General features: G+C 48.1%; 1 protein-coding gene across 1 annotated transcript in view; it reads right to left on the reverse strand.

Moving 5' to 3' along the window:
- Positions 1–12073, reverse strand: part of LOC8026835 (DNA-dependent protein kinase catalytic subunit) — a 374591-nt gene that overhangs the window by 104997 nt on the left and 257521 nt on the right. Inside the window, exon 68 of the mRNA XM_029967180.4 lies at positions 8329–8437. Coding sequence (XP_029823040.2) covers positions 8329–8437 — 109 coding nt within the window. The remainder of the gene's footprint in view (positions 1–8328; positions 8438–12073) is intronic.

Consider the following 12073-nt stretch of genomic DNA (forward strand, 5'->3'; position numbering starts at 1 on the left):
ACTCAAAGATGGAGTTGCACAGGAGCTTCAACGTCTAGAAAGGGAGGGCATTATTGTACCAGTCAAGACGTCCGCCTGGGCTGCACCCATTGTTCCTGTTGCGAAGAAGGATGGACGTGTGAGGATTTGTGGCGATTTCAAGGTAACCGTGAATCCGGTGGCCACCCTGGAAAAGTACCCGATTCCCAGAATCGAAGATCTGTGGGCCACGCTGTCTGGGGGTAAGAAGTTCACCAAGTTGGATCTGAGGGATGCTTACCAGCAAGTGATTCTTGAGCAGGACTCTAGAAAGTATGTCACCATTTCCACACATATGGGGTTGTTCCAGTACACCCGCCTTCCTTTCGGAGTGTTGTCCGCTCCGGCTATCTTCCAACGGGAGATGGAAAACTTGTTCCGAGGGCTGCCGCACGTCGCTGTGTATTTTGATGACATCCTGGTCACCGGCGCGACTGACTCGGATCATCTGCACAACCTTCGTTCCGTTCTCAAGCGCCTTTTTGATGTCGGACTGAAGTTGAAGTTCGACAAGTGTCATTTTTTTGTGCCGCAGGTTGAATACCTTGGGCACATTATCAACCAGAAAGGGTTGTCTCCAGGCCTGGGCAAAGTCACGGCCATACTTCATGCTCCTGCTCCTCGCGACGTCAAGCAGCTTCAGAGCTTCCTAGGATTGATTAATTTCTACAGACGTTTCCTTCCTAACCTGTCTGAACGCCTGCGGCCACTGCACTTGCTTCTTACTGACAAGAAGAAGTGGGAGTGGGGAAAAGACCAAGAAGAGGCTTTTACCACAAGCAAGCACTTGATGACGTCCGCTCCGGTTCTAGCTCATTTCAATCCAGAGAAGCCGGTGTGTCTAACTTGTGATGCATCACCATACGGGATCGGTGCAGTTCTGGCGCACCGTGAAGCCGATGGCCAAGAGCGACCCATTGCTTTTGCATCAAGGAGTTTGTCCCGAGCAGAACAAAACTACAGTCAACTTGACAAAGAGGCATTAGGCTTGGTCTACGGGGTGGAACGGTTCCACCAGTACTTGTGGGGGACCCCTTTTCAAGCTTTCACAGACCACAAGCCGCTGCTGGGATTGCTGAGTGCTGACAAGCCAGTTCCTGTCCACACGTCACCTCGACTTGTCAGGTGGGCTCTCAAGCTTTCAGCGTACAAGTACCAGCTGACCTACAAACCAGGAAGGAATTTAGGTCATGCTGACGCACTCAGTAGACTTCCATTACCTGGGAGCAACGTTGAAGAGAACGTGCCGGCCGACGTCTTCATGCTACAGCACGCATATCCGAATCTTCTTTCACCCTCCGTTGTGGCTCAAGCCACAAAGAATGACCCTGTTCTGGGACATGTCGTTCTCGCTGTTCTCAGAGGAGAGAACCTTGCACTAGCATCAGAAACGAGCCCTTTTTGCGCAAGGAGTTCAGAGCTTAGCCTGCATGAGGGTTGTTTCCTCTGGGGAGCACGCGTGGTGATCCCAAAAGTGCTGCAGGCTCGAGTCCTGGGTCTGCTTCATTCCAGCCACCCAGGCATCGAGAAGAGCAAAATGATCGCCAGAAGTCACGTCTGGTGGCCGGGTATCGATAACGACATAACCCACCATGTGAAGAGCTGCTCGATTTGCCAAGCTCATCAGCGGGCTCCACAACCAGTTCAACAGACGCCCTGGCCGTTCCCCCGGAAGCCTTGGTCCAGGCTTCACATTGATTTTGGAGGGCCATTTATGGGGCATACTTTTTTGGTCATTGTTGATGCTTTTTAAAAATGGGTTGAAGTGTTTCCTGTCTCGTCAACTTCTGCAGAGGCTACCATAACAGCCCTGCGAATGGCCTTCGCTCAGCACGGTCTACCAGATCTGATTGTGTCAGACAATGGGCCTGCATTTGCAAGTGAGCAGTACTTGGACTTTCTAACATGCAACGGGATACGCCGCATGCTCGTGCCGCCATATCATCCAGCGTCAAACGGGGCAGCGGAGCGTGTTGTACAAACCGTGAAGAACAAACTCAAGAAAAGTGGCTCTGGGGATTTTTAGACTCGGATTTCCAGATTCCTGTTTCATTACAGGACTACTCCGCACGAGGTCACGGGCAGAGCACCATGCGAGTTGTTGACAGGAAGGATGTTCAAGACGCCGTTGGATGTCCTGCGTCCCAGCCTCCAATCATCAGTGCTGCTCAAGCAGCTAAAACAGAAACTGTATACTGATAAAGGCTGCCGACAGGGACCGCCGCTCAACCCTGAGGAGAACGTGTTCGCCAGGAACTTCTGCCAGGGTATGCCCTGGGTGCCTGCTCAAATCGTCGGCGCCACAAGTCAATCTTCAGCGCAAGTCTGCCTTGAAGATGGCACACTGTGGCATCGGCACGGTGATCACCTGCGTTCCAGACTGACCGACGCCCCTACAGCAGCTACGACCGAGGCAGAGACGTGTCAACCTGTTGGTGCTGCAGTGCAGTTGGAACCGCAAGGATTAAATACGAGTGAATCTGCTGGTGCTCCCGGCACTCTGTTCGAGCCAGGCGAAACAAGCGTGGGTGCAAGCGACAATGTTGCAAGCACTGGGGTAACTCCTCATCCTACAAGCATCAGTCCACCCCAGCTGCGCCGTAGCACAAGGACTAGGAGGGCCGTGCAGCGGTACTCCCCTTAGCTGTTGCTTGTCTTTGTACCTTAGAGGGGAGGACTGCTATATTCCTGGCTAGCATGTAGCGCCACAAGGTCCCCTGGTGGCCTGATGTCTGGAAGTGCGGCTCTATATTAAACAGGGGGCCACACGGCTCCCTCAGTTAGTGTTGTGTTGGAACCGAACTGCGTCTGTCACGCTTCCGCTTCTTGCCGCCGACGCACGTTGGCCGGTTGGACGCGAGTTCGGTTTACACTTGTAACAAAAAACTTCCCAAATGTTAATATCCACATTGCAGAAAAAGTTTCAAAATTATGTGAGAGTAGATGTTAGGCATCAATGCCCTGACAACCTGCATTCATCATTCATTCGTGCTCGTGTTTTTTTTTTCAAATTCGAAATTGAAGAAATATTTATTGCATATAGCAAGAAGATTTATAAATACCTTCGATTAGGTATAGCTAGGCATCTCTATGCGGACTGAAAGTTTGTCTGCTTTTTGCAGAGGGGTTGCAATGATGTCAGAACGCCGAGCTCTTATTGGTTGATTGCAAAAAAAAGATGAAAGACGTTTACAGTTCTCTGTAATGCCGAATTAGAGCGCAGCTCTTGAGGGGGAGGAGGGGAGGGTGCAGAGGAGAGGGTGAGATTTTCTTGCTAAATTTGGCGGGAAATGTTTCCGCTAAATTTAGCAGAAAAATTTTTCCCCGAAATTTAGAGGGAAATTTTCCCATTAAATTCGGCAGAAAAAGTTTCCCGCCAAACTTAGCAGGAGAACTTTGCCCTCGTGACGTCATTATGGGAAATGTCCCATGATGCAACCCGTGGTGACGGCGACACCGCTCAAGCCATAAACGGATGCCTAAGAGCTGCGCTCTAAACTAGTGAGTAGAGCTCGAGGCATCTAGCGTCAAGGTCTACCCCCTATCCTTCCAATCAGAGCCAATCAGAACTCAGCGTCGTTTTGACGTCACCGCAACCCCCGCGCAAGAAGCAGACGACCTGCTCTCCGCATACGTTTAGTTTTATGTGAAACCCGTCAATTCCATGCCACCCCAATGTAGGCACTGGACTTCCTGAGGCCACAGTTCATAAATATAGTTAAATTAAAACTAACTGAGCTTAGAAGTGGACAAGTGGAAGTCTGGGAATAATTTTCACAAGTCCAATACTTTTTTTCTTAAGCACGATGCAACATTAGGGAAAAAAGATAGAGTGAGTAGACAGGCAAGCTGGTTTATGTTACAGTTTTTAAAAACCGGAGACTATGGACGAAAAAGGGGACAAACGTGAAATGTCTCAACAACAGAGACATTTTGTTCTTTGTCCCCTTTTTCCCCCATCGTCTCCGTTTTGCTGTTGAGACGTTTTGTGTTTGTCCCCTTTTCCGTCAGTCATCTCCAGCTTTTCAAAGTAGTGAAAGGTTTGGAGAAACGAATTCGCCATTTGATTTTAATAATATTCGGTCCAAACCACTATTTCCACTCAAAAATCCCTATTTGCACGTGCCTTGTCGTTGGTGAAACATAAGGATGTGTTTCAAGAAAGCCTTTTACAGCGTCAGTTGTACCAAGCTTGCTGTACCGTGGGAGTGTCATGTGGCCGAAAACAAACGGAGCATGCGCGCCGAAGAGGGCGAGTACTCCAGTGATACCCTTTCACCGATAATAGTCGCGGTTGAGGCACTTTAGGCCAGTCGTGATTGTGCTGTGGGTCATGGAATCGTGCTCCTCACCACCTTCTCTTTCTCGCCTTCGGTCACCGTTCCCTCGGCGCTCTAAGCCTTAGCGCGCGAGAAGGGGGCGGCCGTAGCATATGCCAGAGCAAGCGGCGGCTGCTTGGCAGCGTAGACGCGCCCGTGAGAGAGCATCGCCCGTGTGTAGGTGCCGACGTAGGTGCTGGGTGTTAGAACGGAATGCATTCCATGTTAAGATCATGCTGTACGTGTATGCGGTCGACCTGTATGCGGTTGAGGCATGTAGAAGAGAATGTTATCGAGCAAAGATTGGGGGCTAGCTGCTCAGTGTGTGAGAGGTTGCAGTTCACACGAGACACCGAATAATACAACATCACTGGAACTTCCAGCCAATCGTGACACAATATCATTGAAACGTCACACCAGCTAACACTGTCCATTCACATCATGTCGCATGATCGTCTGCACAATTTTTTTTTTTCCAGGCGGCTTTGTTAAACTCATTTGTATCAATCCATCTGCTGCTAGAGTGCCCGAGAGGAATGTGGTTTTCTCGAAGATAGACAAATAAATAAAAAAAATTCACAGTCCCAAGTTTTCCAAGTTACAGCGACAGCTGCGACATGTCACGGCCAAGTCGTTGGGCATCGGTGTCACCTTCACACGCCGTGGGGCGGTGGGGTGCGTGAACGAAAGCATCGGGAACAAACTAGACATCTGTTTTGTTCCAATGCTTTTCTTTTGTTCCATTTGGTTCCAAACACTTTTGTTTCTTTTTTTTGTTCCAGAGCATGTAAAAGCGCATCTCCCAGCATGAGCTCTTGGCATTAATGGTGCTACAATGGCATTTTGTTATGTGCTATTTTTTTTTTTCCAGAGCATGCGTGCAATTGGCGTTGGGTACCACGAAAACCCTAAGTTTAGAGTGGGTTATTAACGCTCTGGCATAGCTCAGTGGTAAGGCCTCCACTCCGCATGCAGCAGACCCAGCTCAATTCCCGCAGGCGGCGGGCGATCTTTTTCGAGGATTTAGAAACATCAACGACGGACAGGGTGTCCGTCGTTGAAGCAGGCCGTGGATCATTGCAAAAATGGTTAGTAATAGCATTTCGTATGGTAAAGATATTGTTCCACTATTACAGCGATAGCTGTCATGGGCTCTTTTTACCGCTGGAAATAATGTCTGTTGTTGATGTTGTTGATGTTGCGGTTGTAGTAGTTGTCATCGTTGATGTTCCAGTTGGTGATGTAGGGTACATCACCAACTGGAACATCAACGATGACAACTACTACAACCGCAACATCAACAACATCAACAACAGACATTATTTCCAGCGGTAAAAAGAGCCCATGACAGCTATCGCTGTAATAGTGGAACAATATCTTTACCATACGAAATGCTATTACTAACCATTTTTGCAATGATCCACGGCCTGCTTCATTGTTTGTTTGTTGTTATATTATTATATTGTTAACCCATTACAGTTTTATTACCTATTCTTATTGTATCTTCTCTTCCCCCCTACAGTATAAACTCATTATAACAGACCTTGATAGTGATGAAGATTTTGGTCTGTTGTAACAGGAATCCAGAATGGACAATCTTACTAGAGACTTTGAGGTGGATTATGACTGGTCACAAATCGGTATGTTGTAATCGAATGCCTGCTGTAACCAGATCTGTTGTAACGAGGTTATACTGTACAGTTAACTTGCGTTACTGTAAAATACTTAATGCTTGCGAGCCCCTAATTTTCGCGAACTCGGCGAATTAAAGAATTAGTGAAATTCAAGGGCACATGAAAATTTCGGTCCTTAAGCATACCTGCCAACCTGTGGACTTTCAAATTCGTAAAAGTTGCGCGGCTGCGGCGGGGGGGGGGGGGGGGGGGGGGGGGGGGGGGGGGGTACGCGAAGCGATGTGCAGTTTAATGTCAGCCTGACCAGCGTGTGAAACGCTTACATCACACGTGCACGTGCTACACAATGCAAACTTCTCTCGCTTTTTGGGCGGCACGAAGCACGGAAATTTCGACGTGTAGGACTTCAGGAACACCTGAAAGTACCTCTTTTGAGGTTTGGAGTTCGGCATTGCGCCGCAAAGCCACAGTGACCAGGAGAATGCTACAGTTACACGTGCAACAAACACAGACTCCATACTTCTCGCCTCAAACTGGCCGAAACAACGAGGCCCAACAACGTCTGAACATGCCGAACCAACGTGCACCTGTGCACCGCCAAACACACAAACAAAGGCTTTGAGCTTTGGATTGGTTTTCGATCCGTGGCCACCGGATAGACGGATAGTAAAAACCACGACGCTGCTGTGGACGGTACCTATCGCCCTCTTGTGGCGGTGCAAGATACCGCCAACAACGGATTTACAAAAACAACAACAAAAAAATAAAAAAAAAAATATATATATATATTTTTCGTAAGATTTGAAGCAAGATTCGTAAAATTAGTCCCAATTCGTACATTTTACAAAAAATTCGGAAGAGTTGGCAGGTATGCTTAAGAGTTTCAATGCAAGCGTCTGGAAATCACGAAATTTAGTGGCCGCAATTATATCCTCTGTGACTGATTTGCAAAAAAAAAGGGGCCACGATCGAGGATCGACTCGTTATTTCAATCTTGAAATATAAAATATTGGTTAATTGGACCGTCCGTGCCCACCGGCCGCGATTGGCGATCAACCGTGCAACGAGCGCGATTGGCCGCACCCGTCACAAAAAAACCATTTTCATATTTCAAGTGCGCGCTAAATAGCGAAAAGAGAGAAAAAGAGAGTGCATGTTGAGACATGGGACACGGCCGGGTCTTGACACAAAACAACCATTACTGCTTTGCAGCAGTGTTGCAATGGTTGCAGGCAGCGGCGGTGCAGACCACCAAAACAACCATTGCAACACTGCCTTCGCAGCGAGCGCTGCTTCGCAGTCATGTTGCAACGGCACCGGTGGCGGCTGCCACCGCCGGCAGAGCCGGACGCCGGTCACCACTCGTGCCACTCTGCGGCGGTGTGCGATGGGTCAATATAAAAATGTTGGCCCACCTGGTCCAAAGCGTTGCATATTCAGAGTTTTGCACACATCTCTCAATTAGACTTTCGGATAATTCGACCCTATTTCACGACTCCCCTCAAGGTCGAATTAACGGAAGTCAACTGTATAATGCAATATGCCTTCAGGCCCCGAGGGTATATTCGATAAATAAATAAAAAAATTGGCAGATGTATTTAAATCTATCGATCAAGCAGTTATATGCAGAATAGCAAGTAAGAGATACGGCGGATCTGTACAATATTTTTAAGTGGGACACTCTAACTGTATTTTGAGTGTTGCTTAGAAACAGCTCAGTCACTGGTCTTCAGCTACTCTTTCAAGGACAGCGAGCATGTTTTTACGAAAGCGCTAAAGGTACCTAACGCTACCCGTCCATCTTGTGCTCAAGGGCAGACGCTGAACAGAAAGCAGAGTGCCACCCCGGTGCCATGGCACTAGAAACATCTTTTTTTCTCCACAGTTGCGTAGTGTGGCTGGCAAAGCTTGGCCTTGGCCAAGCTTTGCCAGCCACAGTGCCTGGAACGTGTCTTCAATACAGTGCCTGAATACAGTGCCTGGAACGTGTCTTCAACTAGCTTGCTTAGCACCCTACCCCGCCCACACATCAAACCTGAAGTGGCAACAAATGACATCAGAAAACCCACTGTCATGTTGTCGAATGTCACGTGGTTGGTGCAAGATGTCAACACAAAAAGTAGGAGCAAGTGTGAGTGTCGCTGTCACTGTGGAGTCCCAACTTGTGGCTGCTGAAGCTATAGCAATACCGGTATCTGCTGTCGCTGCGACACCGCTGGGATGGCGGCACTTCTACGAGGTCATCGGGCAGAAATCGAGACTTTTAAGGGTCCAGTGGGAGATGCATTTTAGGCACCACACTATCATCTCTAATTGTGTAAAAATGCAATTCCGCATTAATAAATTTGCAAACTTACCGCGGCGGGTGTGGTGCTTGACGTATTCCGCAAGATCGGACAAAACCATGAGCGACTCCAGCTTCCCTTCGAGCAGGGCTGGTGTCAGAACGCTCAGGCCGCTCCACTCCTGACGGACACCAACAAAAAGGGACAAACGGTAGTCACAGGATGTTCACTAACACCAATGCAACTGAAGTATGTATCGTAAAGTACACGGAATATATACCAGCAAACAGGCGTCAACTAGCGCAAGCTTCAGGCTTAACAAGTTTCATGTAAGAGAAGAGACCAAAATCTGAGGGCATCTACGCATGTAACGTGTGTCACAGCAACAGCAGCTCGGTGCTCACGTAATTTTCCATCACTAAGATGTCGTTGTCGTTTGTGCCGCCCCCCGAGTACGATTCAGAAAATTTTCGTGCCATTTTTGCTACTGCTTCTGATTCTGCTCCGTGCCTCATCAGTACTCTTTTTATGAAGAGTCTCCTCGGCATGCTGTAACCGATAGTAGCGTTGTTCGGGCTGCCTACAAGTTTTCCAAGGTCTACCCGTGTGGCATGCAAGTTTGTCTGTTTGGATGGCAGTGCGCATGCACCGGCGCAATGGGGTGTCGGCTCAATACCACTTAGAAGATGAGTCCTGCACACGACTTCCTCGCTAGTTAATCCTCGAAGCGCCCCAAACGGCAAATACTCCGAAGTTGGACGGACGATGCTGCAAAGCTGTAGCCACGTCTGTCTTGGCATAGCCGCATGCTGGTGTGGCACCAGTTGCGAGACGCTACTAGAAGCACCTGCGTTGATGCTGACGCCGGCTACGTGGGTCTGCATTGATTCACTAGAAATGATATTCGGAAGGAGGCACGGGTCTTCTCTGGTGTTGCTACAACTAAATACACCAACACGCGGCTCTGACGTCGCGCTGCTGCGGTGGTACAGTTGCGGGTACAGCACGTGTGCAGACGCTTCACGTCCCGTGAATTTTGTTTCTGCACAGTGCCCACACTTGGTCTGAGAAAACGTGGGTTTGTTTGTCAACAGCGTGCTGGTGTATACGGCAAGAAATTGAGGAAGAGGAGGAAACGAGAGTGCGCAGAGACTTTTAAACGTTGAGCTCTGGTTGGAATGATTAGGGGCTAGATGCAAAGCTAGCTGCATTCGTCTCTACTCACTGTTCAAATGCGAACGTCGACGTCTTGCGTTTGCTTTAGAACGTGTTCGAAGGATGGGTGGAGACAAAGGTTTTTGCATCTAGCTCCTAATCATACCAACCAGAGGTCGGTGTTCCGAAGTCCCCGCACACTCTCGTTTTCTCCTCTCCCTCAATTTCTCTCCACGTCTCTTTCTAACGTCCGGCCTCCAGCGTGCGCCAATTGCCTTTCGCCGTGCTTGAATTAAATGCAAGGTTGAGGCCCACGCGGCTCCGAAACATTATTAAAGGTAGACAGAAATTAAATGCACATACCACCTTTACTTCGCTAAAACCTGTTCCTTCGTTAGTTCTGTTGGTAGAGTGGTTGACTATCGAAAAAAATTTCTGTCGTCCATAGATCACTGGTTCGAATTGGGTTCAACGGACGGAATTTTTGTATCTAACGGCGGGCGCACCATGGAGCCTCAGGTACAATGGATGGGAGCAATCGTGCGATTGATGATGTCACCGGGGATTCCTGCGACCCACACAGTTTCCCGGGAAGGTTGCCATTAATGGCTGTCGCTGTAAAAGAGGAAGATTTGCACAAACAAGATGCAACTCGCCACTTGGCAATGTCACGTGTTTTAAGCCCACCTCTGAAATCTTTTGCGTCGGAAAGAGTAACGATGCCATTTGGCAGTTTGTTCCCCAGCGCGGTCGACAGTTGCAATCATAAATACTTAAGGCTGGATCAAACACTTCCGTCCAAGTGTGACCGGCAGCATTACAGCTACTTACGACCGCTCAAGACAAGATAACACACTAGCGCCATCTACAGGGGATCCCTGGCCCACTTTCGGTCTTCATAAATGTTTCCTTATTTTTATCCGTCATTCTTTCACCGTGGGCTAGAAACAATTCTGGCAGTAATTTAAGTGACCATATCTCTTAGATTGCACATAGAATTGAACTTGCAAATGCTGTAAAACCTTCGGCCTACTCCAGGATCGGAAGCATTCGAGTTCTCTTCGCACGCTGGCACCAGGACGTTTCCACTCCGTGCAGGGCATCGTATGCAAGGAGTCGTAACGCAGTCGGTCAGACTCGAGGCTGGTTCACACATTTGCATTTGACTGTCCCCAAGTGTGTCGCAAACACTTACGACCGCTTACAACGAGGGCTTCTTATTTCGAATGTTCAAACCACAATCACCGAGTTGCCGTAAGCAATTAGCCATTGAACCCTCGTGCTGTCCTAGAGAGCTCTACATACTTAATGTGCGTCGGTGGTAACATTGATTCTCGTGCCCACTCGATCTTCCTCGCACCTAGCCGGTATGTCGACAATGGAAATAGTCAAATTGTGTTACAAAATTAACTGCGGAAGTTACACTCGTAATAAGGGAATGCAATTAGGTAGTAAATATAGGCCTGGGACGACAAGGACGAAAAATACCAACACGACGGATTTGCCGCAGCACGGAGGGGACAGCGGGCCAACGAGTTGAAGCCAGCCCATGGCGGCCAGGTCGCATGATTTCAAGATGGCCTCGCTGCTCTCACGGAGGGTGAGAACACGCTAGACGTTCCACACGCGTGAACTCACTGCCTTTGACAACACTTGGCCGCACGCACAGCCAAAGCCCCGCAGAAGTCATGGAGAGCGTGCTGGAGGCAAAGCAGCCACTGGGAACCTGTCACTGACCATACTTGGATCGCTTCCAGGGCTAGCCGAAAGATGGCCGTAGTGTGTTGCTAAGGGCGGGGCACCACCTTAAAATTGCAATTTTTGAGTAAAAAAACGAATTTTCCTATTTTCATGTATTGTGGTTCCACAACTAATACTGCATACTCCTACAGATATTTATTGCAATATCTGAAGTATTTACGGTGAAATAAAACATTTTCGCTAAGCCAACGACGCAAAATCACATGTTTTTAAAATGTGAAACTTCTGTTTCCCAGTTTCAAACTGCTGTAGTTTTGCACCAGTATGTCCTAGAATGACAATCATACTCTCGTTAGAAGGAGCATTTCTTCAGTTTCAGTATATTAAATACCTTCGTTCGAGAGTAAACTCTATTTGGGCAGGAACGCCATAGAAGTCCAGCTTTCATGTAGAAGAGGCTATACATATGGCCAAGAATCGAAAAGCCCACCCTGATCGAACACAAAACTGACTAAAACTAGCATTCATATTTAGAAAGTCACGTGGGTTTGTCTGCTTTGTATTTTGTTGATGTTTGCCCTGCCTATACTTGCTGATGTTGGTTCGCATACTGCAAGCGTACCCAATTCCTCACTCATCTCACAATCAATGTCCACCTTTTAAGCATTTTAAGCTCGGACTTGCTCAGCAAGGCCGTGATGGAGATTGGGTGTAAGCAGAAGGCACCATCTACGCTCTTGGTGCCTTTTAGTTGCCACAACCACCAGTAAAAGCAAGTGCAGTGGTGTGGGAACTTCAAACGGGTTTTTCTCAGTTCCACTTTTTTGCAGCAACTTCCGTTTTAGGAAGTCTATCATTTCAATGAATCGCTGAAAGTATTCTTTGCTGTGGATGTTTCTGAACTGAAATTTAATGAGGAAGGGGGCTAGATATTCATTTTTCTATTTAAATAAAGTTCTTA

Source organism: Ixodes scapularis, unplaced genomic scaffold (genome assembly GCF_016920785.2).
Source record: "Ixodes scapularis isolate PalLabHiFi unplaced genomic scaffold, ASM1692078v2 PGA_scaffold6__148_contigs__length_123643588, whole genome shotgun sequence".
In the NCBI taxonomy this organism is placed as follows: domain Eukaryota; kingdom Metazoa; phylum Arthropoda; class Arachnida; order Ixodida; family Ixodidae; genus Ixodes; species Ixodes scapularis.